The sequence below is a fragment of the Ochotona curzoniae genome, unplaced genomic scaffold, assembly GCF_017591425.1.
Source record: "Ochotona curzoniae isolate NIBS_2020 unplaced genomic scaffold, NIBS_Ocur_1.0 contig_4064, whole genome shotgun sequence".
Lineage (NCBI taxonomy): Eukaryota > Metazoa > Chordata > Mammalia > Lagomorpha > Ochotonidae > Ochotona > Ochotona curzoniae.
In genome coordinates this window covers 5,729,965-5,756,211 of record NW_024466107.1, presented here as the reverse complement: position 1 = coordinate 5,756,211, position 26,247 = coordinate 5,729,965, and the positions used below count along the sequence as shown (strand labels likewise).

At 50.0% G+C, this 26,247-nt stretch overlaps 1 protein-coding gene across 2 annotated transcripts in view; it reads right to left on the bottom strand.

Moving 5' to 3' along the window:
- Positions 1-340: 340 nt before the first annotated feature.
- Positions 341-26,247, bottom strand: part of EXOC2 (exocyst complex component 2) — a 170,084-nt gene continuing 144,177 nt past the window's right edge. Inside the window, exons 24-29 of one of the 2 annotated variants that reach the window (XM_040984107.1) lie at positions 14,329-14,384; positions 11,964-12,086; positions 7,606-7,667; positions 5,750-5,809; positions 3,986-4,117; positions 341-523 (exon numbers count right to left, since the gene is read on the bottom strand). In XM_040984107.1, coding sequence (XP_040840041.1) covers positions 4,024-4,117; positions 5,750-5,809; positions 7,606-7,667; positions 11,964-12,086; positions 14,329-14,384 — 395 coding nt within the window. In that variant the 3' untranslated portion in view covers positions 341-523; positions 3,986-4,023. Of the gene's footprint in view, positions 524-3,956; positions 4,118-5,749; positions 5,810-7,605; positions 7,668-11,963; positions 12,087-14,328; positions 14,385-26,247 lie in introns of those variants that run through there. The other variant, XM_040984106.1, reaches the window with a different exon arrangement.

Genomic DNA, 26,247 nt, shown 5'->3' with positions numbered 1-26,247 from the left:
CTGGTTCCTCGCTCAGCACGAAGCTTCTCTACAACATCCGGCTGGAGCCAGAGAAGTGACTGCAATGCCGCAATGGGGCATTCTAGGAAAATGCCCACCACGACACCCTGACAAGCCCAGAGTCACTGAGCCCCAGCTCAGAGCTGACAGAAAGGGCCCCACTGCTGCCTATGACGACATCCAAATGTGTATCCACCAGAAAGGTGAAGAAAGCTCATGGGCTTTTTGGTTTGTTTTTTAAAGATTTATTTCAAAAGCAGAGTCACAGAGAGAACAAGAAACACACACATAGAGCTTCCATCTGCTGGTTCCCTTCTCAGAAGGCGGCAATGTCCTGGCTCAGGCTGAAACCAGGAGCCTGGCACTCCACGCAGGTCTCCCATGGAGGCCAGCTGCCGTCATTTTCCCAGGCATGTTAGCAGGGAGCCGGATCAGAAGTATGGCCGAGACCTGTGCTGGTGCTCCCAGGGGATGTCGGCAGTCCAACCCACTGTGCCACAATGCCGGTCCAGGGGCGTTCCACCTGATACATTAGAGGAGTAACACACATTAGACTACATAAACAGAAAAAGTCTTGTAAAGGAACATTCATATTAATCCAGAGAAATAAGAAATAGAATAGAAATAAGAAATAAGAAATAGCTAAGCTGCTTAGGAGGATCATATCCACATAGGTGCCAGTTCGAGTCCCGGCTATTCCATTTTCAATCCAGTTCCCTGTTTGTGGCCTGGGAACGCAGTGGAGGATGGCCCAAGCGCATGGGGCTCTGCATTCATGTGAGACATCCAGAAAGAAGCTCCTAGCTCCCAGCTTCAGATGTGCTCAGCTTTGGCAGCTGTGGCCATTTCAGGAGTGAACCAGTGAATGGAAGAGCTCTCTGTTTCTCCTTTTCTCAAAAAAAAAAGAAAAGAAAAGAAAAGAAAAGCAGCCTGTAAGTCCTGGCCTGTAGCTGTGTAATGATATTGGACATATTAAATAAAATATAGTTGATTTTAATTAGAAACCTAACTTAAAAAAAATATAAAAGGTTGCAACATACAGCTTTGCAGAAAGCAGTAACAGACTATGCTGCAGTATATGGTCAAAACAGAGACATGGACTAGCAGCTTGTACCAGTCCAGACGTAAGCTGCATCACTTTCTGATCTAGCCCCTGTAAAAAAAACTGCAGGCAAGGACCAGGAAGAGGGGAGCGTGTTGGGGAGCCATACCTCGGCCAGCGTGCTTCTCTGCAACCCTCGAATCATTTCTAGAACACACCACTTTCATGGTACACTGATACAGAAAGTCTTAGTAAAAACCAAATTATTGCTCCTGGGCCTCAGGCCCTGTAGTGAGGCCAACTTCCACAAGTGCACAGGAAGCCAGGTGGACCCCAGGCGGGCACAGACGCGGCAGCCCTGGAACGCTGGCTTCGGAAGCAAGTGCCTGCAGGAACACCCTGGGTCTTCTTGGCTGAGCTGGTTTCCAAGCCCTGCCTTCTGAGGTCACATTCATACCCATCTTCTCTTAACCACGAAATGCAGCTGCTGAAGTTTGAGTAGGCCCTTGAAACCCCCTTCTTCCAAGAAGTGCCCCCTGACTTGTAGGAAGAGCGACTTGGAGCTGCCCCATTTGGTTACGGGGTTTTACCCTCTGCTGTGTGTGCTTTCTGCGAATTGCTTCCCGCAGCGAGAGGGATGGCAGAGAGTGCATCTGGGAGCGCGGGGTGGTGGCTGGGGGCTGTGTGAAGGCAGAACATGAGTGGGAATGGGGTCCCCTCACCTCCACACTCAGCAGCCCGCTAGTCTGTCTACATGCCCCAGGCTGGCCATCTGCCAGACACACGCAGGGATAACCCGGGGTGGGGAGAGCAGGGCTGGTGCGTGTGGATCAAGCAAGGCAGCTTAGTGCAGTGCTGAGCTCATGGGTGAGCCCCAGCAAACACAATCAGCAGGAGAGCTGACAAGGACCCCGGGCACTGATCTGACAAAGACAAGGTAACCGACTCCAGGCATTTATTTCGAATGTTAGAGTCAGAATTACAAAAAAGTTACATAGCAGACAAAAATGTTAAATATAGCTATGGGGAAAAGTTAATTACACTGTACAGTGAAGATGGCTTTCTTGGCTGAAAGCACTGCACCAGATACAGAAAATACCACCCACACGCAGGGTCACAGCGCTAGCTCAGCGTAGAAGTGATGGCCGCATGCTGAGGAGACGCCAGTCTGTTTCCTGACAGCTTTATCAAGCACATACGTAAAAGGTTCAAACTTCGACCTCCTGTACCCCATGCAAGAAGGAGCAAGCATAATACTCAGCGTACAGTACTATCGCAGGCTCTGAAATTTGCTAGTATTTTTAATACCAGCATTCATATTCTAACTTTTTAATTGCTGAAATTAATAAAGGCGTTTTAATTTGGAGACTTGCTATTTCTTGCAGGATATAAGGTTTTCTAGGACCCTGTAGGCACACCAAAAGAGTTTCTCTACCCACTGGTGTAAAATGAGGAAGCGCTGGGCCCAGAGCGGTAGCTTAGTGGCTAAAGTCCTCAACTTATACATGCCAGGATCTTATATGGGCGCCGGTTCTAATCCTGGAAGCCACGCTTCCCATCCAGCTCCCAGCTCCCTGCTTGTGGCCTGACAAAGCAATCGAGGATGGCCCAAAGCCTTGGGACCCTGCACCTGCATGGGAGACCCGGAAGATCTCTGGGTTCCTGGCTTTGGATGAGTGCAGCTCCGGCCATGTTGGCCGCTTGGGGAGTAAATCATCAGATGGAAGATCTTCTCTGTCTCTCCTCCTTTCCGCATATCTGACTTTCCAATAAAAATTAAAAACAAAATCTTAAAAAAAACTGTGCAAGCGCTGACGAACAGACTCGGACAGCGCTGTATAGAGCACGCTCAGGGCTTGAGGCAAGGGTCTGGCAGGGCGAGGTGGAAGGCGCTTCTTCTTGAGCAGCCACAGGGACTTGCTGTGTGGCCTGCAGACCAGGCCAGCAGTAACCCAGGGCCTCTATAACCTCCAGAAAACACGGACCACACACAGTAGCCAGAGTGAGCTACTTCCAAAGATAGCGAGGGGAGAGAGAGAGAGAGAGAGCGAGCCTACTGCCCCAAGGAGGGCCGATGGCACCCACAGCAGTGACCACGGTGTCTGTGACACAGCTTCTGGTGTACACACTGCCAGCGTGGTAAACAATGCTCGGTCCCTGGGGACCAGTGACACGCTTAAGTGAGTTGACGCGACTGGAGAAGGCGGGCAGAACCAGTGACACAGCAAAGGGCCTGGGTACTCAGTGCTGTGACCCATGAAAATGACACGGCACAAAGTCAGCAGCGGAAAGCACTCTTACACGGATTCCACGAATTATCCTAAAAAATCCTGTTTTGGGGGCAGCACTGTGTACAGTGGGATAAGCCGGTGTAGCTGGTATCCCATATGAGCACGTGTCAAGCCCTGGCTGTTCCACTTCCGATCCAGCTGCCTGCTAATCACCCGGGAAAGCAGCAGAAGGCAGCAACCCACGTGGTACCTGGGTGGCATTCCAGGGTCAAGGTGGTCGAGACAGCAGATAGCAGATCTTCTGTCTTGCTCTCCCTGCCTTTTAAGTCTTAAACTTCACATCCCTCTTCTCAGTCTCTCCCTAAGTTGGGAAAGCGGCTGAGGTGGGAAGTCTAATGAATGAGCCACTGGGAGATGCTGTGGTGTCTGCCTTGGGTCTCTCCAAATCCTGGCTGAGAAGCCACTGCCCCGCGCCAGGCCTCTCCTGTGGCTATGAACAAAGATACAGGGTACAACAGCCGCGCCGCACCCCCCCCCCACCAGGAATCCATCTAACTGGTCCAACAGCAAAGGACACACTGACACTGCCCGGGCTTCTCAAGTAAGGTGATTTGGGTTGAAATATGTTTGTAAGCTGGCAAGTTGGGGGGACAAAAGAGAGAAAGAGGCTGCAAACGCAGTGCTTTCATGCAACGGGAGTAATTGCTTTTACTTCACAGCATCTGTGGGTCCTGCCCTTCTCTTGCCAGTCTAGGTCTTCATCGTGGCTGGAGCAGCAGCCTGGAAACAGGTGAGCTGCAGGTGCATGCTGCTTTTGAACTTGTTGAGCAGCTCCTCCAGGAACCTACAGGGAGAGACATGGTTACCAGGCTGGCGGGAGGAGGGCCCAGAGGCCCGAGGGTGGACAGGGACACACACACACACACACACACACACACACAAGGGAGCTGTCTTGCAGCTAAGAATTCCACTGTCTATTGATTCTGAAGCTGGTGATCAGGTTCAGGAGAGGCCGATCGGAGATGCCGGGCCAAGAGGAGCATCTGAGTGCACCTGTCTTTTGTTCACACATCAGTGAAGGAAAGCCTCCTCCCTGCCCTGCCCACACCCCACACGAGGCCCCAGCAGAAGTGTCACGGAACCTGGGATTCGCCCATGCTGCTCTGTCTGCAGCGCCCGCTCCCTGTGGCCCCTCCTGCAGGCACACAGGGCATTTTCCATTCCTCTAACTGCATCTTGACTTTGGTTTGCAATCTGACAACTATTGGAGAATGGCGAGCCTAGTGGTGAGCTCAGGGTGAGCTCTGACCCCACTGGGCTACTCCACACTGCTTCTCCAAACTGGCTGTGTGTGACCCACCAGTGCTTGAGCCAGAAGGGGCTTCAGGGTTCCACTTGCTTAGGCAAAACCTGCAGGCGCCGGGCTAGGGAAGCAGCCCCCAGAGGGACTCAGGCCTCCACGCCGCGCTGCATGCAGGACAAGTGAGGGAGTGCTTTGGTTCACTTTCTCTTCTAAATTAAATTTCTTTCAAAGGAACAAATGGTTTCAGAACTGGCCTGGCTACAGATTACAATTCCATGGGAGAAGGAAGTAGAGAAAGGGCAGACACAGCTGTTGGCATGGGCACTGCCCATACAGTTATCTGCTTGCCCACTGGCATTGGATAAGCAAGGGAGCTGCTGTGTGTTGGGCCCTGCCAGCGCCAACATCCCCGGTGGCATTTCCTCCTGTCAGCTGGCCACAGGCACTTTTGCTGTGCCCCCAAGGGCAGCAGCCAGCACCCACACGTCTTGCGAAGACCAGGCACCAAGCAGGTTTGTCTGGGGATTGACTAGCAGAGGTGGGGGCTGGAGACGCTTACAGGGTTTCCGCCACCTTGGGGACGTGGGGCTGGGCATTTTTCCTGGCTGCCTGGCCTGCTTTTTCTCTTGGGTCAGAACTTCCTGTTTTGTGAGTTAGATGATTAGAGTCTGAGGTCACTGGGCATGTGGGAGGGTGGCACAGCAGGTGCACACACACTCTTCCCCAGCTCTGATCTGTGAGAGAGCGCGGACGGCCATCACCGTCGTGGAGCCTTCGTCCTTCATCTTCTCAGTGGTCGTGATGGTGCCAGGGTGCTCCGAAGAGCTCCTGAAACAGCACTAGGAGCTACACTAACTTTGCTACTAAATACCTTGAGATCTATGCAACATGCATTTCCATAAGTTCTCTGGTGACGTTCCGTCTGGTTTGCTAAGTCACAATAAGCTGTCTTGGGCTGGTTGCAATAAGCCAAGAACACAATTTCTAAGAGGGTCCCAAAACCCAGAAGAAGAAAGCCATGTGTCACCTTAGTCTGTCACTGGGAGACAGGCAAGGTGTGGGTGCCAGGTACACACACAGGAGGGCTCTCCCCCTGCAGCCCAGCCACTCTCTTGTCTGTAAGCACTCGCTCTGCATGCCACGCCAGCTCTCCAGAAGAGGCACACAACTCACTTTTTATCTGCTCCGCTGGCAAGCTGAGGCAGGGCTTCCAGGGCTTGCTTGAAACTGGACCTGCAACGGGAACCACACTGAAGAGGGCTGACACAGTCCCAGGGAAACCGAGACAGTGGCAGCCCCCACACACACTAACAGAACAGCTCACATGTGTGAGCAGAGACTGGGGATCCAAGGGATAGGAGATACAAGAACCAAAGTCAAGATGAGAAAGCTACAGCGAGGGGAAATGTCTGAGTGAGGGTGTGGCTTCTAGACAGGGCCTCGGGCAGGAGTGGGCCAGAGCGGTGGGGATGAGGACAGCAAGCCTGAGTCCGGCCACAGGAGCCTGCTCAGGAGAAGGGCTCTCAGCACGAGTGTGCGGTGAGAGCAACACGGAGCCCAAAGGCAAGCCCAGCTAAAGGGCCTGGGGCAGAGTGAATGCTAACTGGGTATGTACAGAAGTGACGCATGCAGCGCAGGGAGTTCTGCCGGGGTCTTAACATCCACCGAACAGGGTCTTTGTGATATTCAGCTATTGCATTTAAAACTTGTAGGGGAAATGGAGAGACGTGCGTCTCCTAAAAACTTCTCAGCATCATTTTTCCAGAGGACAAAAGGTTAGGGGAACATTGTGGCACAGACATGAAGCAGCAGCCCACAGTGTCCCGTATGGACACTAACTGGTGTTCTGGATGTTCCACTTCTGAGGCAGCTCCCTGCTGCAGGCCTGGGGAAGCAGCCGAGGGCGCTCCATGTGCCTGGGCATTGTACCCTGGGAGACCCAGAAAAAGCTCCTGACTCTTGGCTTTGGCCGGGTCTAGCCCTGGCCATTGAGGCCATTTGGGGAGTAAATCAAAGAATGGAAGATCTTTCTCTTTGACTCTGCCTTTCAAAGCAATAAAAAATAAATGTTAAAATAAAATGTATATACTCTTCAGTCTATCAGCAAACGTTTTTGAGCAATATTTCTCAAACTGATGGGAGTCATGGCAATGGAGACTAACCGGTCCCAACAAAACCCTAACAGTTGGTGCTGGCTTCTTGCGTTGTTTACTCATGCGGGAGAGGGGCATGGCCTTTGGTTTCCTAAGGTCAAGGTTGTGGGGAGGATATCTAGACAGGCAGACTGGGTGCTCCCCACTTGCTATCCAGCCCCCAGGGCTGGTCCAGTGATAGGCATGGCGGACACCTAGAAATGACTCCTGGGAAGCCACCATCCTTCCTTCTGTCACGGAAGGGGTCAGCGTGCAGCATGATGGGGATGAATGGAAACATGCGTGGCAGCCTTCAACATCCTACTGGCACCGTCCCGGGCCTCATGGGCACGTTCATAGTGGAACTCAGCACTTCCTCGCAGACCCGGCCAGCGCAGTAAACAATTCTGAGTAGGCAAACAGGAGTTCTGTTTCACTCTAGTGACTGATGGTTCAATGGAAGGAAATCCTGACTTTCATTCAAAACAGCTAAAAAATCATCACCGAATTTCCACTACAAGATGCTACAGAGAAACCACAAGGCTTCCTCTTGCCGTTGGTACTGACAGCGCTCGAGCTGTGCTGTGGCCTCGGCTGGAGGCAGGCCGAGGCTCGAGTGTCTGCCTCTTGGCAGCAGTGCGCAGGCCCTGCTCTGACTCAGGGGACGAGGATGCACACAGCAGACCCACGGCACGCCCAAGGCAGGCCGTCAGATCGGTCCCTTCCTCTTATAGTGCCTACGAGTTCACAATCCTTGCAATTTATGCTTTTTAGCTAAAAGTAAAATAAAATACGATGGCATGAATATAGATTTGGTCACATCACAAGTTCAGCAGTATCTGTTCTGCTCAACAAGCTGTGAGGTGGCTTTTCGAATGCCAAGCCTTGACTGCCCACCTGCTTTCGGATGTCAGGTAAATGGCCACGGTATCCCGCAGGGCACAGATTTCAAGTCTTGCCTACAGACAGAAGGAGAACACAGTTATCAAGGGGAAAACGTGTTAGTTGTCACACACTAGCAAGGCAGGAGGGGCACAGCTTCCCTTGGGCTGTGGGACCCAGCCGGCAAACCACCACCACTCTCGGTCACAAACATACTTGGTACAACAACCCAAAGGAAATTGTCATGGTCTTAGGCAGCAAGTTCAGGGCTTGGAAACCACACTTCCCATCACCTATGTAATCCTTTCTGCCCACTTGTGCATCAAATGACACTCACCAACCATCACCTGGAACCTGAGAGTGGGCAGTATTGCATTAGTGTTTTTGTAAGAAAGCTGGCAAGTTCTTTTAAGACATGTTAAGGGCCTCATGCAGTGGCCCAGCGGCTAAAGTCCTTACCTTGTACATGCTGGGATCCCATTGGGTGCCAGTTTTAATCCCGGCAGCCCAGCATCCCATTCAGCTCCCTGCTTGTGGCCTAGGAAAGCAGTCAAGAACGGCCCAAAGCCTTGGGATCCTGCACCCGCATGGGATACCCAGAAAAGCTCCTGGCTCCTGGCTTTGGATCAGCACAGCATTGGCCCTTGTGGACACTTGGGGAATGAAACATCGGACAGAAGATCTTCCTCTCTATATATAGATCTGACTTTGCAATAATACACAAACAAATAAATAAAGGATAACTTGTACATTTTTCCCATTTTGTTGGCTGCCACTGCATGCTGTCTCTATCGCCACACAGAAGCTTCTTAGCTTGATGTAATCCCACTTTTCTCTGCGTTTCTTTTATTTTTTAAGATTAATTTTAAAATTTTTATTGGAAAGTCAGATGTACAGAGAGGAGGGGAAATAGAGAGGAAGCTCTTCCATCCGATGATTCACTCCCCAAGCAGCTGCAATGGCCAGAGCTGAGCCAATCTGAGATCAGGCATGTTCAGGGTGGTACGGCTGTAGACGACAACTAGAGCTGAGCCAATCTGAAGCCAGGAGCCCAGAGTCTCTTTCAGGTCTCCCACACGGGTGCAAGGTCCCAAGGCTTTGGGCCATCCTTGACTGCTTTCTTAGGCCACAAGCAGGGAGCTGGATGGGAAGCGGGGCTGCCGGGATTAGAACCGGCACCCATATGGGATTCCAGCATGTGTTAGGCGAGGACGTTAGCCACTAGGCTACTGCGCCGGGCTGTTTTTGCTTTTCTTGCCTGTGACCCTTTGTAGGACATCTTTGTCCTAGTTGACGTCATGCAGCACTTCCCCTATGTTTCCTCTACTCGCTGGGTGAATCAGGACTTAGGCCAGACCCTTGGTGTGCTCTGAGTTCATTCCTGCCTCTGGTGAAAGGGAGGGCTCTTGCTTCATCCTGTGCATGTTCAAATTTCCTAGCACCACGTGTTGAAGAGGCTGTCCTTTTTTCAGGGATCGCTTTAGCTTGCACGTCAAAGCTTAGCTGGCTGTGGCAAGATCTGGGGGAGTTTCTGCTCTGTTTCTTGGTCTGCATGTCTGTTTTCGGTTTAGTAGCGGGATGTTGGGATCACACGTGCCCTGTAATATGTCTTGGGAGTCTGGTAGTGTGAAGCTCTCGGCTTTGCTTTGTTCTTTCAGATTGCTATGGTTTTCTGAGGAATTGTTTTTGGTTGTTGTTATTTCTGTGAAGAATGTCCTTTGGGGTCACACTGAATCTGTACACCGCTTAGGGTAGCATCGACATCCGTGTGATATTAACTATTCCAGTCCATGTACACAGACTTCTCTCATTTTTCTATTTTCTTCTATTTCTTTCATCAAAGCTTTGTAATTTTCATTGCAGATATTCATATCCTTGGTTAAATTCTTCCCAAGGTATCTATAGATCGTTTGTACCTACTGTGAATGAGCCTGACCTAACAAGGCAGGTAAAACTGTCGCCTGTGAGGCTGGCGTCCCATGCGGATACTGGTTTGAGTGCTGGCTGCTCTACTTCTGATCCAGCTTCCTGCTCACGGCCTGGGAAAAGCAGCAGAAGATGGCCCAAGTGCCTGGCCCTCTGCATCTCATGTGGGAGACCCAGACTAAGTTCCTGACTCCTGGCTTCAGCCTGGCCCAACTCCTCCCTTGGGCCACTCTCATCAGGAAGTGAACCAATGGATGGAATCTCTCTCTCTCTCTCTCTCTTCCCCTGTCTGAATTATTCTGACTTTAAATAAGTAAATCTATCTTTAAAGAACTACTACTTATTGCGTCATGAAAGTATTTCTTATCAAATGCTTTCTCTGCATTGACTGGGATACTCATATTAGTTTTTGTCCTTCCTTTTGCTTAGGTGATGCATTTTGCACACAGATTTGCATGCGCTGTGCAGTTGCTGCTTCCCTGGGATAAGCCCCACTTGGTCTATGTGAACGAGCTTTCCGATCCGCTGCTGGACTCAATTTGCTAGCATTTTGGTGAGGCTTTCTGCACGTGTTCATCGGGGACATCGGCGGTTTTCTCTCATTTGGGGCTCACAGTGTTGCTGTTCTCACAGAACGAGTTTGGAAGTGCTATCTCGCTTTCAACAGCGTGGAATGGTGTAAGGACTGGGACTGGTTTTTCCTTAAAAGTTTGGTAGAATTCTGGGGTGAGGCCAAGCAGGCCGGGGTTTTTCTTTGTTGGTAGGTTCTTTACTACTTTATTACAATTTCTATCTTGGCTGTTGGCCTCACCAGGCTTTCTTGGCTCTTATATCTCAATTATCATGTCCTTTCCATTTATTTACCCCAGTATTTTACCATTATAAGAAATTTCAAATAGACTTTGAATGAATTTTTACAGTGAATACCACACGCTCTATCACTAACATGGATGTACGCGAATCCCGCACCTACCCACTGGCCTGGGGCTTAGCTTTGCCGTACTTCAGCAGGCACACCAGCAACTACAGCACGCCAGTCCACGTGCTTTGCTTCGAGTTTGAATGCGTGCACCACAAAAGGGACAAGACTTGAGGAGTACAACCTGACAGATCCTGTGATGGAAACCTGAATCAAGGTGTAGAACCGCAGGCTTTGTGGCTCCCTCGAGCCCATCCCCAGTTAATCTCAGTCACCTGCAGGAAATCGCTGATTCAGGTTTTTCCAGCATGACTGAGCTCTGCTGTCATGTACATGAAACCCACACAGTATGGTGAGGCTCCCTTCACTCAGCATAACGCTGCACGACTCGGCACTGAGGACGGACTGACGTGACGTGGATGCTTCTTCCCTGAATGCGTCTGCTTTGAAATTCCTGTGTGCTAAGTGCCAGGGACTGAGTCACCCTCAGAGCTAGTCTTTCCGGGCAGAAGTGGGTCGGGGTCTCTTTTTTGCTGGTACCATTTGCATTCAGTGACACGAGGTTTGTATCTTAGATGCTGTGAAGGTTATGCTGGGAGACTCTGGATTACGGAGGATGTGTCTGAGGAGTGCTGAGTTGCATGTCACTTAGGGTAAGCTATGGTCTTGTGTGGAATCACACAGAGATTCCCTGGCTTCTGGGCAGAAACAGGATTCTTCCTGTGCTGGCTGCACGGGAGTCCGCCTGGCCTATGAACCAGTGTGGTGTTCTCTCCTTTCCGGGATACCCGCTTCGCCTTCCTGGAGTCAGCCAGAGGAGTTCTACAAGCGGCTGTGTGACTTCTGTGCCTGCTTCCAGACAAGCACCCAGAAGAAGTAGGGAATCCTTCCAAGGGCCATTTCCCGAAGAGTCTCCCACTAACTTGGTTGGCATTCCCAGTGTCGGTTGGTTTCAGACATTACTCAAGCTTACAGGTGCCGTCTGTTGGAGGGGTAGCCATTCCCAATGCTCCCAGCTCACAGGAAAGGTACCAGCAGAGTGCCACCCTCCACCTGTTTGTACACGCGTGGTCATATGCACACAATCCCATCAGCTGGGGCTCAGAGGAGTATCACACATGAACTGGTTGGCAGGGGTTGTTATTTGTTGTAACTATTAACTAAAACAACCAGAATGTCAGAAATGTAGCAAGACTACAAAGAGACAGCCAGGAACTGTTTGTGCACAACTGTATCACACGTTTTGGAAAGAGACTGAACATCAACTGCTAAAAGTTTTCTGTGAAATTGGCTCTAGGGATGAGGATCTAGAAGGCAACGGTAAGGAAGCTGTATTCAATGGGCAAGTGTCTTTAAGGTCTTTAAAAACTGAAGTGGGAGGTTGGAACCCGCAGATGATGTGTTACGGCCAGGGTTTACACAATAAACACAATGGACCCTTCAAAACGGACACCTCTTGTCTCAGATGGGCGACTGAGGAGAAAGGACCATCCGGCAGGGCCGTGGATGCCCAGGGACGCCCAGGTACCTGCAGGGCTCCGTTCTTGCTGAAGGACGACACACACTGCATCAGCCGACTCAGCTCCTCGGACACCGCCTCCACCACCCTCGACAGCACGCGGGGCACCAGCTCTTTGGAAATGGTGAAGACCTGGTGGAAAGTTCAGAATGAGAAGGAACGAAGCTTTGGGGAGGCGCACTTCTGGATTGGGGTACACGCCAAAGACCCATGTTGTGAACACAAGCAGGACAGGGATTTAGACTTGAACCGGACTAGCCGATGCCTGTGCACACCCATCTCTTACAATGTTGGCAGGTGCAACTCCATGCTCATCAACTACAAAGTGGTTTTGGAGATTTCTCTTCCTCTTTTCCAGGCACAAGAAAGCATGATTTTAAAGAAGGAATCACCGAAATCACACCACCCTGGAGGAACGGGCACTCTGGCACCACCCTGGAGGGGCGGGCACTCTGGCTTCGCGCTTCGGATGCCAGCTGGGATGCCCACAGCTGGGCTGGGATCCTGGCACCTCCCTCAATTCCAGCTTGCTGTCAGCGCAGACCCACGGAGCCATCCGGATGACAGGGATGGCGGCTCAAGTGTCTGCCTGCTACCCACGTGGGAGGTCTAGACTGACTTCCTGTCTGACTCCTGGCTTTGCCCATGACTGTAGGGACGGGAGGGTGAGTGGGAGCATTCGTTCTCTGTGACTCTGTGTTCCTCTCACATACATACACACATACATACGTACATATGTACATATACATTCCATTGTGGCAGAGCAAGCAAAGCCGCCTGCATTCCCAACATCCCATCTGGGTGCTAGTTCGAGTGTCGGATGCTCCACTTCCAACCCACCTCCCTTGTGACGTGCCTGGGGAAGCAGTGGAAGATGGCCAGAGTGCCCACGTGGGAGACCCGAAGGAGGCGGCTCCTGGCTTTGCACCGGCTCAGTTCTGGCTGTTGCAGCCATATGGGAAGTGAATCAGCAGATGCAGGATCTCTCTGTAACTCAGCCTTTCAAATAAATAAGTAAATCTATTTTTTTCTTCTGTTGGTGTGTGTGTATAAACACACAGACTCTGAAGGTCTTTGACATCTTCAAGGTTTTACACTTTCGCATTTAGACTTATTATATCTGTAGTTTTCTAAATTAAAATTACATTTTCTTTGTAGATTTTTCCCCTTTCAGATTGAGCCATTAGAATTCAACCAAAGATCAACCCAAATGTTAACTCTGAGGGGCCAGAAAAATGGGGGACAGCTCAAGATGGCCCAGTAAGCAGTAAACACGCTCCCTGCAGCTCTGCTCCATCCCCGGGCCGGACTGGAAGGCGCCTGGAGGGCCTGCCACTGGCACACGGTCTCGTGGCCGTGGCTGCTGGTGGTGGACGAGCAGCACGGCTGCCTGTGTAGGCTGCAGCTTGCTGCTGTCACTGACAATCCCCACACAGCGCACGGCTTCCACCCTCCACTACCGCACCAACAACTTGCACTGCCTGGTCTAGCTCCTAATTTTTACAGGAAGCTAATATCACAGCAATCAGCATGTTTCCATCTGCAAACACACCTAAGAACATTACTCATTGTAAAGAGACCTGGGGGGTAAAATCTGGTCTGATTTAAATTATACACAAGCTTTATTTGTACAGAGTAACGTGTATTCTTCCGTTTTGCTAAGAAATTCAAACTTACAAAATATATTTTTCTTTCTGATCTAAAGCCAGCTCAGGAAATCAGGCAACTCTCTTCTTAATGGCTCGTTGCCCAGGAGCTGGGAACTCAGTGCAGGCCTCGGTCCAGGCACAGGGCCCCGGCACCTGAGCCATCCTTGCTGTCTCCCACACAAACAGTGGGGACTTGTCCCCAGGCACTTCAACACATGACACAGGCGGCCCTAGCCATGCATGACACCCTTCTCTACCTTTCAAGCATTCACGAATTTACGTTTTTTAAAAAACTATAGCTTTCCTTATTTGTTTAAATAATCGGAGTTTCAGAGGGAGAGATCTTCCATCTGCTGGTTCATTCTCCAAATGGCTGTGATGGCCAGAGCTGCACCAGGCCGAAGCCAGGGGCCAAGAGCTTCAGCTAGGCCTCCCGTGTGGGTGTCAGGGATCTGCTGCTTTCCCCAGGCTGTTAGCAAGGAGCTGGATTGGAAGTGGCGCAGTCGTGCTTGAACGGGCAGCTCGTGGGATGCTGGGGTTGTGGCAGTGGCTTTCCTTGCTGTGCCACAGTGCTGGTCACCGATTTACTTTCAGTTACTCACAGTCAAACACGTGCACATGAGAAAGCTGAGCTCTATTTATTTGAAGATACATTCTACCATGAGACTTACATCTCTTCTCCTTCCGTTGTCCTTGTGTATCGGGAACATCTAATGACATCTTACCTCTGCATGCACGGCAGTGATATTCACCAATGCTTCTTTCAAATAGTTTCTGACACCTGCAGTCAAGATGGGGGAGGGGAAAGACAGTGAGCAGGGGCACAGCCCCCTCCTCCTGCTGGCACCAGCTGCACGCGCTGCCGCTGCTGCGTCTGCATTTTTCTAAGGAGAAACGCAAAGGCCCAGCACCCTGTTTCCTTCTGAGAAGCAAGTGGTGGAAGGACTGTTTTCATACAGGTTGAAAGAAAAAAGTCGTGGTGGGGATGGAGAGCGTAAGCTAGGTGTTTTCTTTCATGTTTTTTTTTTTTTCTCATTTCTGTCATTCTTTATGCCGTTTGATCGACTGGCCTCAGAACTACAATTACACTGTAGCCCCTCCATGTCTTCCTCTGTGTGCACAGAACAGACAGAATGCAGAGATCAGAGGGAGGGGGCTTAAGCTCACAGACCTTGGGCTGGGTGTGCGTGAGAGCAGCCCACACCTGAGTGGGACTTTTGGCACTTCAGAACTTGAGCTCTTTTCAGGAGAAAAGTCTGCACAGAACCACGTGGACTCGGACTCTGCAAAGCCAGTGAGAAGATGCTGGAGTTTTGGGAACCTTTCTTCCCTCAGGAAAAGCTTTAAGGGTGCAGAGTCCGAAGTCACAGGCTATTTTGCAATCAAGCCGTTGCAACACCTCTTAGCTGTGTGACTTTTGGCACAAAGAGCACAGCCTCTCTGTATTCTCCTCTAAAATGGGTCTAGCAACTGTATCTTGTCGTGTAGGCGGGCTGCAGTGAGACCCGAAGGACACAGCAGCAAGGGAAGGCTCGGGGTCAGTTCGCTCCATGTTGCTGATGGCAGGTCATGGACAGTAATTGCACATTATACAGAAATTGACACTCGTCCTGGTTGCTAAGTAAGAGGTTTTACCAAGGGGGGAATGTGGGGCGCCTACTCTAAGTGAAAGTGAAATCAACAAACTTGCAGACCAGAGAAGCCGTCTTCCTGTCAGAGGAAAGCCACACCGCACAGAGGTTCCCTTGGTGAGTTCCCTGCTGCAGACCAGCCACGGGGGACCCTGCCCTGCTCCTAGCCCTGGGTGCTGAGCAGCCCTCCAGGGGTGAATGTCAGGCCCATGAGTTCCTGGCCGTTGGGCTCAGGTCCTGGGCCTTTAAAACGGCAAGTCTATGGCAGGTCAGCTTACAGACATGTGCACATATACCACATATCTGTGTACACACATGCACATAAAGTTCATGGCCAAATGAAACCAAGAGAGAAACTTCCTTTGGTGCAAAAAGTTTTTTTTTTTTTTTTTTGAAACTTGTGCATAGTTTGTTCCTTATAAGCATTTTTTGAGGACCTCTCCAGGGGATGTGGATTCAAAAACCTTTTCTCTATACCTTTCAATTCTACTTAGCCATGGGCATCCTGAAGCACCCCTTGTCCCCCGTTGGCGTGTGCATGTGTGGTGAACCCAGGGCCAAACGTCAGGAGTGTAGGCCTCAACACTCTTATAGGAAGGGGGACTGGAAATCGGAAGGCGTTTTCTGACTTTCAAGGTTGTCTGGCGGCAGAGAGCGTAGAGGAGAGGGGTGGAGCGTGCTGACGACCGAGCAGAAGAGCAGCCTTAGCTAACAAGGTAACACAATATCACATGGTTGGGGATGGCACGTTTCAAACTCGACGTCCACTCCGGAGCCAGACAGGACAGAAAACATTTTTCTGCTAAGGCCCCATCTGACCAAGCATTGCCAATAGGGCACCCTTGAGAGAAAGATAATTATTCATTCTAGCTACTTAACGTGACTCCAAGGACATGTGGATATTCAAAATTAGCATGGGACACTGTAAGCCCAAAAAACATGCTTCTATGGATCAAAACATTCAGGCAAAAAAAAAAAAAAACACTCAAAAAACGAAAAACCGAGTTTCTCATTTCCAGCTGTCCATAGACTATGCTCAGATCTTGTCCTGTAAGGAGACATCAGCCTCAACCTTGGACAAGTAAGATGTGCTGTTTGCTGGAGGTGTTTGTCTTTATGAATACAGAGAAAAAGGAAAGAAAACCATTGCCTCTCTCTTGCTGCTAACAGAGCAGCAATAACTGCTTCTGTGAACCTGGGGGGGATGGATGGAGCCGTGGTCCTGGGCAAGTGAGGCTGGAGAATGAACACGGCTGGGAAGGCACATGGCCTGTGGCCGAGCTGGGTGAGCCATGACTTGGTCCTCCACGCTGGCGTCACAACTGAACACAGGCAAGTTTTTAAAGCTTTGCCTATGTATGTATATAGTTTATTATTTGAAAGGCAGAGTGAGAGAGGGGAAAAGAGTGAATCTCCATCCGCTGGTTTACTCCCCAGATGGCTGGAGCAGGGTCAGGCTGAAATCAGAAGTCAGGGGTTTCATCCGGGTCCCACCCACAAGCGCAGGGACCTGAACATTTGGGTTATCTTCTGCTCTATTTCCTGAGCCATTAGGGAACTGGATCGGAAGAGGAACAACTGGAACATGAACTGGTGCTCATTTGGGATGTCGGTGTCGCAGGTGGTACCTTTACCAGCTACGCCACAACCCCAGACACGACACTACAAAATACAGAAAGAAATCACCAATGGCCTCCCCTCTCCCTAAAGCTGTCCACTGCTTTGGATGCAGGAGTATCTTATTGCCCTGTGGGATGAGCTCACTGCTAGCCCTGAGTGAGTGGCTCAAAGGTTTGGTTCCTCCCTGTACATTCATTGAGCAGGGCACACACCAGAGGCAGGAACACACACAGCCCCATAGTTCTAAGACCCTTTCTAAGACCCTAAACCTCTCAGGGACTTACGGCCTGCCTGTTGAGTTTTTGCTGTTTAAAAAATACTACTTAGAGTCTGATGACAGGAGGAGGAGGTCAATTCTTTCAGAAATACCCAGCGATGCCTGTAGCAGCGGTAGTGGCCGTGGCAGGTGTGGCTGGCTCACTCTGCAGGCAGTGGTGGACAACAGTTTTCAGGCAAAGGGCCAAGAAGAGCCGACAATATGGTCCCACACATTGCATGGCCCGGAGGACGTGAGGATTGAAGCTGGGGAAAGCGCACACATCGAACACAAGAGACTCTTCTTATTAACCAATACACTAGAGCAAATATTCCCACAGCATTTGCATGGTATTAGGCATTCTCAGTACTCTGAATATGATTTATAGTATTGAGGAGGATGGGCAGTGGTTATGTGTAAATTCGGTGGCACCACTGGAGTGCCATGGTAGACTTGTGGCCCCTGGGAAATCAGTGGGTCTGGCTTGTCCTGTGGCAAATGCAGTGGGACTTGCGAGTCAGCCCATCCGCAGCAGGCTGATTTTCAAGGTGGTCATTCTGTAGGGCCTTGTGAATGCTGACATCGATATGCAAACGGCCCTGGGCAGGAGAAACACAGGGCAGGGTCCTGCATCCCTGCTCTATAGCATCCACAGGCAGGGAGACCTGCGGGGAGCAGGGGCTCCAACTATCCTTGCACGCTGAGGGAGAATGGTGGATGCTACAGATTTCACAAACAAGAGCTGACCAAGAGCTGACCAGGATTTGGGGATGTTAGGCTGGGTGTGTACTGTGGCCTTTCCCTGTACAGGGATGAGGGTGGATTGAGTACTGGGAGGATTACACTCCAGGGAGACCCTGGTGCTGTTAGAGGAGACCTGAACTGCAGAGGCCTTGCAGGAAGTAGAATAAAGCAGGGCGTTAAGTTCTCAAGGCCCTTAGTGAGTGTGGTAGTGCCAGGTTGGGCACAGGCCCAGAACTTGATTGCTTGGTTATGGCACCTTTTTGATTTATTTGGAAAGCAAGTGAGACAGAGGGATGTCCCATCTTGCTAACTCATCTCCCTAAATGGCCGTAAAAGCAAGGACTGGCTGAGGATACAAGACAAAGGACATGAGAGCCCATCACTGCGTTGATGCAGCATCTTGCCCCAGCTGTGGAGGTAGAGACCAATCATGGGTCACGCTGTGGGAGAAGGGGACACAGCTCCCTGGAGGATCTGAGTGGTGACACAGGAGCAGCGTCTCAAATACCAGGCGTGGCACGTGTGGGGAGGAACCAGTCCTCGCACCTCTTGTTTACTCATAGCTCACTCTCTGCCAGGTGCATCCTGAGCCTCTCAAAAATATTTGATTTAATAAGTATTAAGTCGGTTGTATAAAGGAGAAACTACACAGAACGGGCTCTGAAACCCGTCCCAAAGCAACACACCGAATGAGCAGCACAGGTGTGAGGTCACAGCCCGATTCTGCTCATTTTACACCTGCACCGCCTCTCGTGGGAGCAGGACGTTCCCTGTCACTCACACATGGCATCCGGCCATGCTCACAGCTCGACACGAGAGGCCCTCTGAGAGTCCAGCTCTGAGAGAGAGGCCCTCTGTGTGCGCGTTGACTGGGCACACCACTTCCCAGTCCTCCTGTCGCACTCGGGTTGCCTGCATTCTGACCTTCAAACCCAGGTGGTAAGTGGTTCCCAGACTACTCCGAGGGATCAGCCAACTGCACTGGATGCCAGCGACAGCAGCGGATATGATCACATCGTCAAACAGGCATAGCATGGGTGTCACGAAGAAACCTGCATGCTTTTATCCAGTCATCTCATCTTTCAGCAAATTATTTTTATTAAAAAAAAAATGAGCACGTGAAATCTGTATGCTGAAGTGGCACAGGCCCCTTCCCAGTGTACTCTGACGAGGCCAGGCAGGCTGGGCTTGGGGGTGTCACTTCTGTTACGCTCAGTTTCACACCCCACCTCCTGGGGGTGTCTGGCACAGGATAGAGTCACAGTCGGCATTTGAAGAATGAGGGAGATAAACACAGCACACCTCGGGTCTGTAGAACACTTTTGCTGGTCTCCACATTCCACATCAGAGACAGTGTGGGAAAAGTGGGCTGAGCTTCCTAAGGTCTTGTAATCACAGCTGCCTTTTTTTTTTTTTGTCACCTCCCTCAGCTTTCTGGGCACTCAGCAGCCATTAATGGGAATAATATTAAAATCAGAGTGAAGTGCAGCGTGAAGAGAATCAACACACACCGTTACAATGATCTACAGTGTACACGAGCCCTTTGTCACCGTCACAGGTGTCCTGAAAAGCGTGCTGGGGCAGGTCTTGGCCTCAGCAGCTGCCATGCCCACACCCCATACCAGTGCCTGGGTTCAAGGCCTTGCTTCACTCTCTGTCCAGCTTCCTGCACTCCCTGGCAGGCAGCAGGACACGGTCCTTGGGTCTCAGACACCTCCCAGTGGCTCACGCGTGGCACGCAGTCACAGAATAGTCAAGAACAAAGGCATAAAGAAAGGGGAAGACCACATACTACTAAATGAAGCAATCACTGCGTGAATGAGTGAGTGAACATGCAAGAGGAAAGTATATGCAGGGTGTTATGATGTCCACAGTAGGAGACATTTAGGAGGTATACTAAAAAGTGAGTCAGCTGGGGCTGGCACGTTGACCAACAGGCTAACCTTCTGCCTTGCAGCACTGACATTCCATACTGGCCCTGGTTTGCGGCCCAGTTGCTCCACTTCTGATCCAGGATCCCTGTTGATGTGCCTGGAAAGCAGCTGAGGATAGTCCAAGTCCCTGGGCTCCCACACCCACATAGGAGACCAGGAAGAAGCTCTTGGCTTCAGATCAGCTCAGTTCCAGCCATTGTGGTCATTTGGAGAATGACTCAGCAAATGCAAGATGGATCTCTCTGTCTCTCTTCTGTTCAAAAATGAGTCAGTCCATATGATATTTGTGCTTTGGGGGACTGGCTTATTTCACTGAGCACAATGGTCTCCAGTTGGGATCACTTAATTGCAAATGGTAGCATTTCATTCTTTTTAATGGCTAAGTAGAATTCCATGGAGTAGATGTACCACAGTTTCTTTATCCATTCCTCTTTCAATGGTCATTTAGGTTGTTTTCATGTCTTTGCCATTGCTGACTTATTGCAATGAATATAGGGCTAACGTGGCCTATACTTTTGAGAACGGAAGGACAACTCCAAGTGCTTCAGTCCTTGAGTTAACAGCAGCAGGATGTGGTCCCTGGTAAAGCAGGTATCTCCTGTTTTTGTTAGGTCTCAGAGAAACAGAAACGGGCCTTCTGAGGTTGAGCACTGGGATCCAGCTGAACCGACACGGGGGAACACAGCAGGGCATTTCCCTGGCCACATCGACTTGCTGTCCCAATCAGCTTCATCTTTCTTACTGTCTTCTGAGAGCTCACATCCAACCGTAACCCAGCAGGCATGTGCTGAGGGCTCTACCTGGGCCAGATGCTCAGGAGGACACCCAGACGCCCAGATGTGTTAGAACACAGTGAGCAACCGGGGCTGCTATTGGTGCACCAATGTGCCAGGCTGAGAAATGTCCAACACATGGTACGGACGTGCTCACTGTGGACAGGGTGCCCACGTGTGGTGTGGACATGCTCACTCCGGACAGGGTGCCCACACGTGGTACGGATGTGCTCGCTGAGGACAGGGTGTCCAGACAACACGCAGCGGACGGACTGGCTGCTTGGGGTTTACACACAGCACGGTACTACGATGTAGTAGTATTGTTTTTCAACGTTACCCTCAGATAGTCCCCCACAACTTTCCATGCGATTTAAGCAAGGGAAGGAGAAACAGCTTTCTGAGCACTTGCAAGATGTGCCTCTCTACTCTCTGAATATGAAATTAGAATGTGTCATGATGATCTGACCAAGAAAGTGTCCCCACCCACACGCTATCAGCCTAGACTATCACTATCAGCAGCACAGCGTGGAAATTCCCCCTGGAGAGAACAGAACTCGCGCCTGCTGTGAGCTAGGTCTTGTAGGGGGCAGCTTGCCATGGTGGGCTTCCTGTAAATCAGCCGGCACAACCCGACACCTGCCTTCAGCCATGAAGATCTCATGTTTGTACTCTGAGATGGAAAAAAAAAGCGCCCTTCTTTCCTGCTACATCTGTCAGCTTGTCCTGTTGATCAAGTTTGGTGGTCACTTGATTCTGGAACAGGCTCTCTACTGCAAAGTTATATTACTGAGCATCGATGAGCACATGCTACTCATGACCCCAGGCAGAAGTCACACACATGAAGCCTTTCCTCCCCGGCAGGGAGCCTGCCTTCCTGTGGAGACAACCTGCTGATAGGGTTCACGCGACCGGAGCCTCCCACCGCCTCTCGGCTGCAGGAGGGAGCAACTACACCAAGCAAAACCGTTCAGACGAATGATTAGCACCCACACTGGCACCCGGAGGGTGCTCGCTGAACAGGTGCTCAGGCTCTCTGTGTGCCAGCCTCACGGAAGTGACGCTTGCAACGAGTCCTCTGTGTTGGGAGGTGGGGAGCTATGGAAGGGAAGACCCTGGGCTTGTATGTCCACTGCAAAACCAGTTAACTTGTTTCAGCTTCGGGCTTTCTGCACACAGGGAGTGTTGCTTTGTAGATGACAAACTGCTACAGTGATGGTCCTGATTCTTCATAATGTGGACAAATCTGCTGGGCAGATCATGTGACAGAAATGTCCGCATTTAAAGAACTGAGTGTCCAAAAATTCCAGATTAATCAAGTCTTTACTCTTTTCTTTTTTTCATTTTGGAAATGAAAAAGAAAATGGCCACTGAATACAATTTAAAAACAAGTTAATATCAGCTTGCCTAATAATAAATCAAAGTCCCTCACCCATCGCTCGTCCCAGGAACAACAGCTGTGACAATGTGGAGCAGGGCCTTCCAGACACTTTTTTTCCCTAGCAATACACTTTCTTCTTGAAAAAACCCAAGACTACACTCTACATTCTGTCCTTTAGAATATATTAACCTTTCCGTAATGTATCATGTTCTCTTTCTTTGTTGCAAAACTTCAGCCAGTCTGCCTCAGGGTTTGGTTGCATTTTCTAGAAGCATGGTCAAATGAGGAACAACAGGAGTGCACCATGCTTGCATCCCGAGTCATTCCACAGTGCTAAACCACCAGGTACATCAGGCAAACACTTCCCACTGGCTTCCTCCACCTGAGCAGGATGCACGGACGGCTTTCTCCGTGTCACCCGATGGCTTCACAACTCACTTCTGCCCAGCACCGGGTAACATGCCCATGTTCTGGCTGTATCACCACTGAAGCCGATCTTGGCCACTTCCAAGTTCTGGCTGCTCTACAATTCTGAGTGGGTTTTTTTTTTTTTTTTGCCTAGGTGTCCGTGTCTAACTCCTTGGGGGTAGGCATCAAACAGCGCCACTACAGGCTTTGACGGGAAGACTACGTAGAGTTTGTAAGAGACTGCTCACTTGCCTTCCAGAGGGGCAGACCTCATTATGTAAGTTCCTTATGTAGCCTCACCTATGGGGAGCCAGTCTGCTGCTCAGCACCCTTGGCAGCACTGGGTGTGGCGGTGGTCTGGGGTTGGTCATTCTAACAGGAGGTTACAGCACATCTCACTGCTGTTTTCATCCAGAAATCCCTAGTGACCTATGATGTTGAGTGCCTGGCTATATCTTCTTGAGAGAGGGGTCTGTTGACAGCTTTGGCTCATTTTCTGATCAGAAGGTTCTTCTGTGATTATAAATCTACCTTATAATTCTCAACGGCTGTGTAGGATTGTACAGTGTGCGCACACTGTAATCTACTGAAGCACGCTCCTACTGTCGCATGGCCGTGTTACCTTTCTGTCCTGGATATTACAATTCTGCAAGGAACATGGATTCCTGTGTTCTAACAGGATGACTCAGGTGGGACGCATTCCTGAGCACAGATGCACCAAGTTCACAGGTTTTCAGTTCTGATGGACTCTTGCCAAGCTGCCACTCAAAATGATCCCCTTACTTCTCTGACTGTAACCACGCATAATGTCTCTAACATAAGCTTGGCCTTCACTATTTGCTAGTCTATGTGCAATATCCTTACAACTTCCTTGACAAAACTTCATGAAAACAAAAACATTTTCAGCCAAATATAAAGGTCAAAGGAAATTTACTAGAAGTTACACAAGACTTATTATGCTAATGTGACAGCATGCGAAATGTGTAAGAGTTGAGCAGGAAGGGTACTGTGTAATGACAGAAAACAACCACGATTCCACTTGTGCCTATACCAAGAATGCAAACTTTTCCATGAAGCACTTCCTGTTGTAATTGGAAGGCTCTTGGCTGAGCTCAAGGGACTCAGCCTGGGGTTGTTTTGAAACTCGATACCCTTCAGTCAATACTACCAGCACTGGGGCTTCTGGAAACTCTGGAGTTCCTACTACCTACTTTATAAACCACACTTCCTGTTTTTAACCCCAGTGCCCTAAATCAGCCATCACTCCTAGTCTACTGATAAAAATAGATTGAAAAATACTATAAATAGCCCACAGTGTACTTTTTAATTTGTCAAACTGAAACAATACATAAAAGGACTTTGGGGTATTGTTTTGTCAAGTGATTATCTATTCAATTATAGCCTGAAGACATATCAAAATTGTCACCTGTTAGAAGGAACTAGAAATCCTGTCTGTGTTTGCCAGACAAGAAGGCTTAAGTCTTCTGCAACAAAATCAGCTTCTGTTGGAATGAAGATGGAGGTTAAGCCCCAGGTTTTCCTGAGTCAGTTTATTCGGAGCCAAGTTGACAAACATGTTCTCCTATGTCGCATGTGACCTTTGAGGGAAGGGTGTCCTCTCCACTCAGCAATTAAATGGACACTGTGGTCACTACAGCTTCCTATTTTCAACCCAAGAATCTCTCTCTCACTCTCTCGTTTCAATCAGTATGTTCTTCCATTGATCAATACAAATAGAGGAACTCCTTCTGCTAATAGAAAGCATCGCCAAGCAGTGGAAACAACAGTGAAAGGATGGCATGGCGTTTTCTTTTCTATCGCTAAGGACTTAATATTCTGAAGAGTGTAGCATTTACAGGTTTCCTGGATAAGCAGTTTTCACGATTCAGATACAGGCCAGGGAAACAATCCCCTTTCCATTTCAAAAGTTAAAGTATGCAGGACAACACTTCGGCATAACAGGTAAAGCTACCACTTGCTACAGCGGTGTCCTACGGTGCTGCCAGCTCATGTCCTGGATGCTCTGCTTCCCACCCAGCTTCTTGCTAATGGTCTAGGAAAAGCAGCAGGAGATGGCCCAGGTGCTTTGGCCTCTGCCCCTGTGTGGGAGACCTGGATAAAACTGCAGGCTCCTGGCTCTGGCCCGGCCCAGCCCTGGCTGCTTCAGGCATCTGGGGAGAAAACCAGATGATGGAGGATCTGCTTGTATCATCCTGTCTCTGCAACTGCAGCTGAAATAAACAATATCTTTAAAAAAAAAATCAATTCCTGTAAGATATATAAGAGACCATCTTACCCAGACATAAAATGCTATGCCCATTTCATACCCTCTGAGCAGGGTCAGCTTCATCATTCCCACTTCAATGTAGACAAGTTAATTTAGCAACAGTTGAAACAATTAACCTCTTTTGTTTCAATTCAGTCTTTTGGCAAACACGATCTTTTTTCATGGTAGTCAAGTGGAAGTGATACGACAGTATGATTCACTGTGCACAGACAGGGGAGTATTTGTGCTCTGTGCATGTCACTCCTGGACACGGGACATCATAAACGGGCAGGGGTGGGGGAGGCGGCAGGAACTGTCCAGTTCTCAAAATCTCAGTAAGACTTTCTCCCCAAATCATAATAATGATTTCCATGAAATGAAGACTGATGATCTGTGAGAGCAGCCCAGCTGAGGCTGGTGACCTGGGTAGCAGCTGCGCTCCATAGCCCAGCGGTGTGATTCGGCGAGGGGAGGAGTGCTGGCAAGCACGTGCCCCCCACTGCTCATGACCCTGTGGGACTCTGGCACGTGTCACGTGGTTCTCTTCCTATCACTGAGCAGTCACTGTCCCACTAAGGTCATAGCCAACTTAAGAAAGGAAATCAAATTATTAACAGTGTAAGTTTGAGTCAGCAAACCGAAGAAAAGGCCCTGAAACTAAAAACAATGCTGCATTGTAGCAACACTGAGAACACACAGAGCTGGCCCTGTGGCACGGCCAGTAAAGATATCACAGTGCCAACACCCCATGTGGGCACTGGTTCAAGTCCTGGCTGCTCCTCTTCCAGTCCATCTCCCAGCTAATGTGCCTGAGAAAGAGCACAAGATGGCCCATGTGCTTGGGGCCCTGCACCCATGTGGGAGACCTGCAAGAAGCTCCTGGCTTCAGACTGGCCCCCCAGCTCCAGCCACTGTGGGAATCAAACAGGTGGGAAAATCTCTATGTGCCTCCCCCTCCCCTAACTCTTCAAGTAAATCAATAAATAAATCTTAACAACAACAGAACAAATAAAAATATCCTTGCTTAAAAAATAAAAAGCCTTGCAGGCAGGGAAAATACGGAGTCATTGCTAATTGGGAATTTAAAATCTCATTCATACAGAAAGAAATGGAGGCAGCAATGTGCATCTTCTAAAAATGTAATTTCTGTGTGAGTCACATATCCATTTAGCCTACCACACCACAAAGCCCTGGGTCCGTGCCCCGCTGGGGCTGGGGGGAGGGGTCGAGAGCCCGTCTACATCCGAGCCCTTTCTCAAGCGCTTCTGAGTGCCAGCCTCCGAGCTAGGGGCGTCAACAGGTAGCTGATGGATCAGAAGAAGTAGGGCACCCAGGACTCAAACTGGTGCCCACAGCAGATGCAGGCATCGCAGGCAGCTGTTTAACATACTACGCCACAACACCAGCCTCCCCATCGCCACCCCACCCCCTGCCAGATTCTGATTTATGCAGAAATGACTCCTATCACCTTACTTGTCTTGGCATCTCCACCAGTCAATCCTAATGCTGCCGGGCTTGCAAACTGCCCTAAGGCCTCGTTTGTAAACAGAGAAGCACTTCGGTCTTTCTGGGGTAGGCCCTGACGACCACGATCTCACAGCTCACACCGCTCCCCTCCCCAACCACGGCAATGA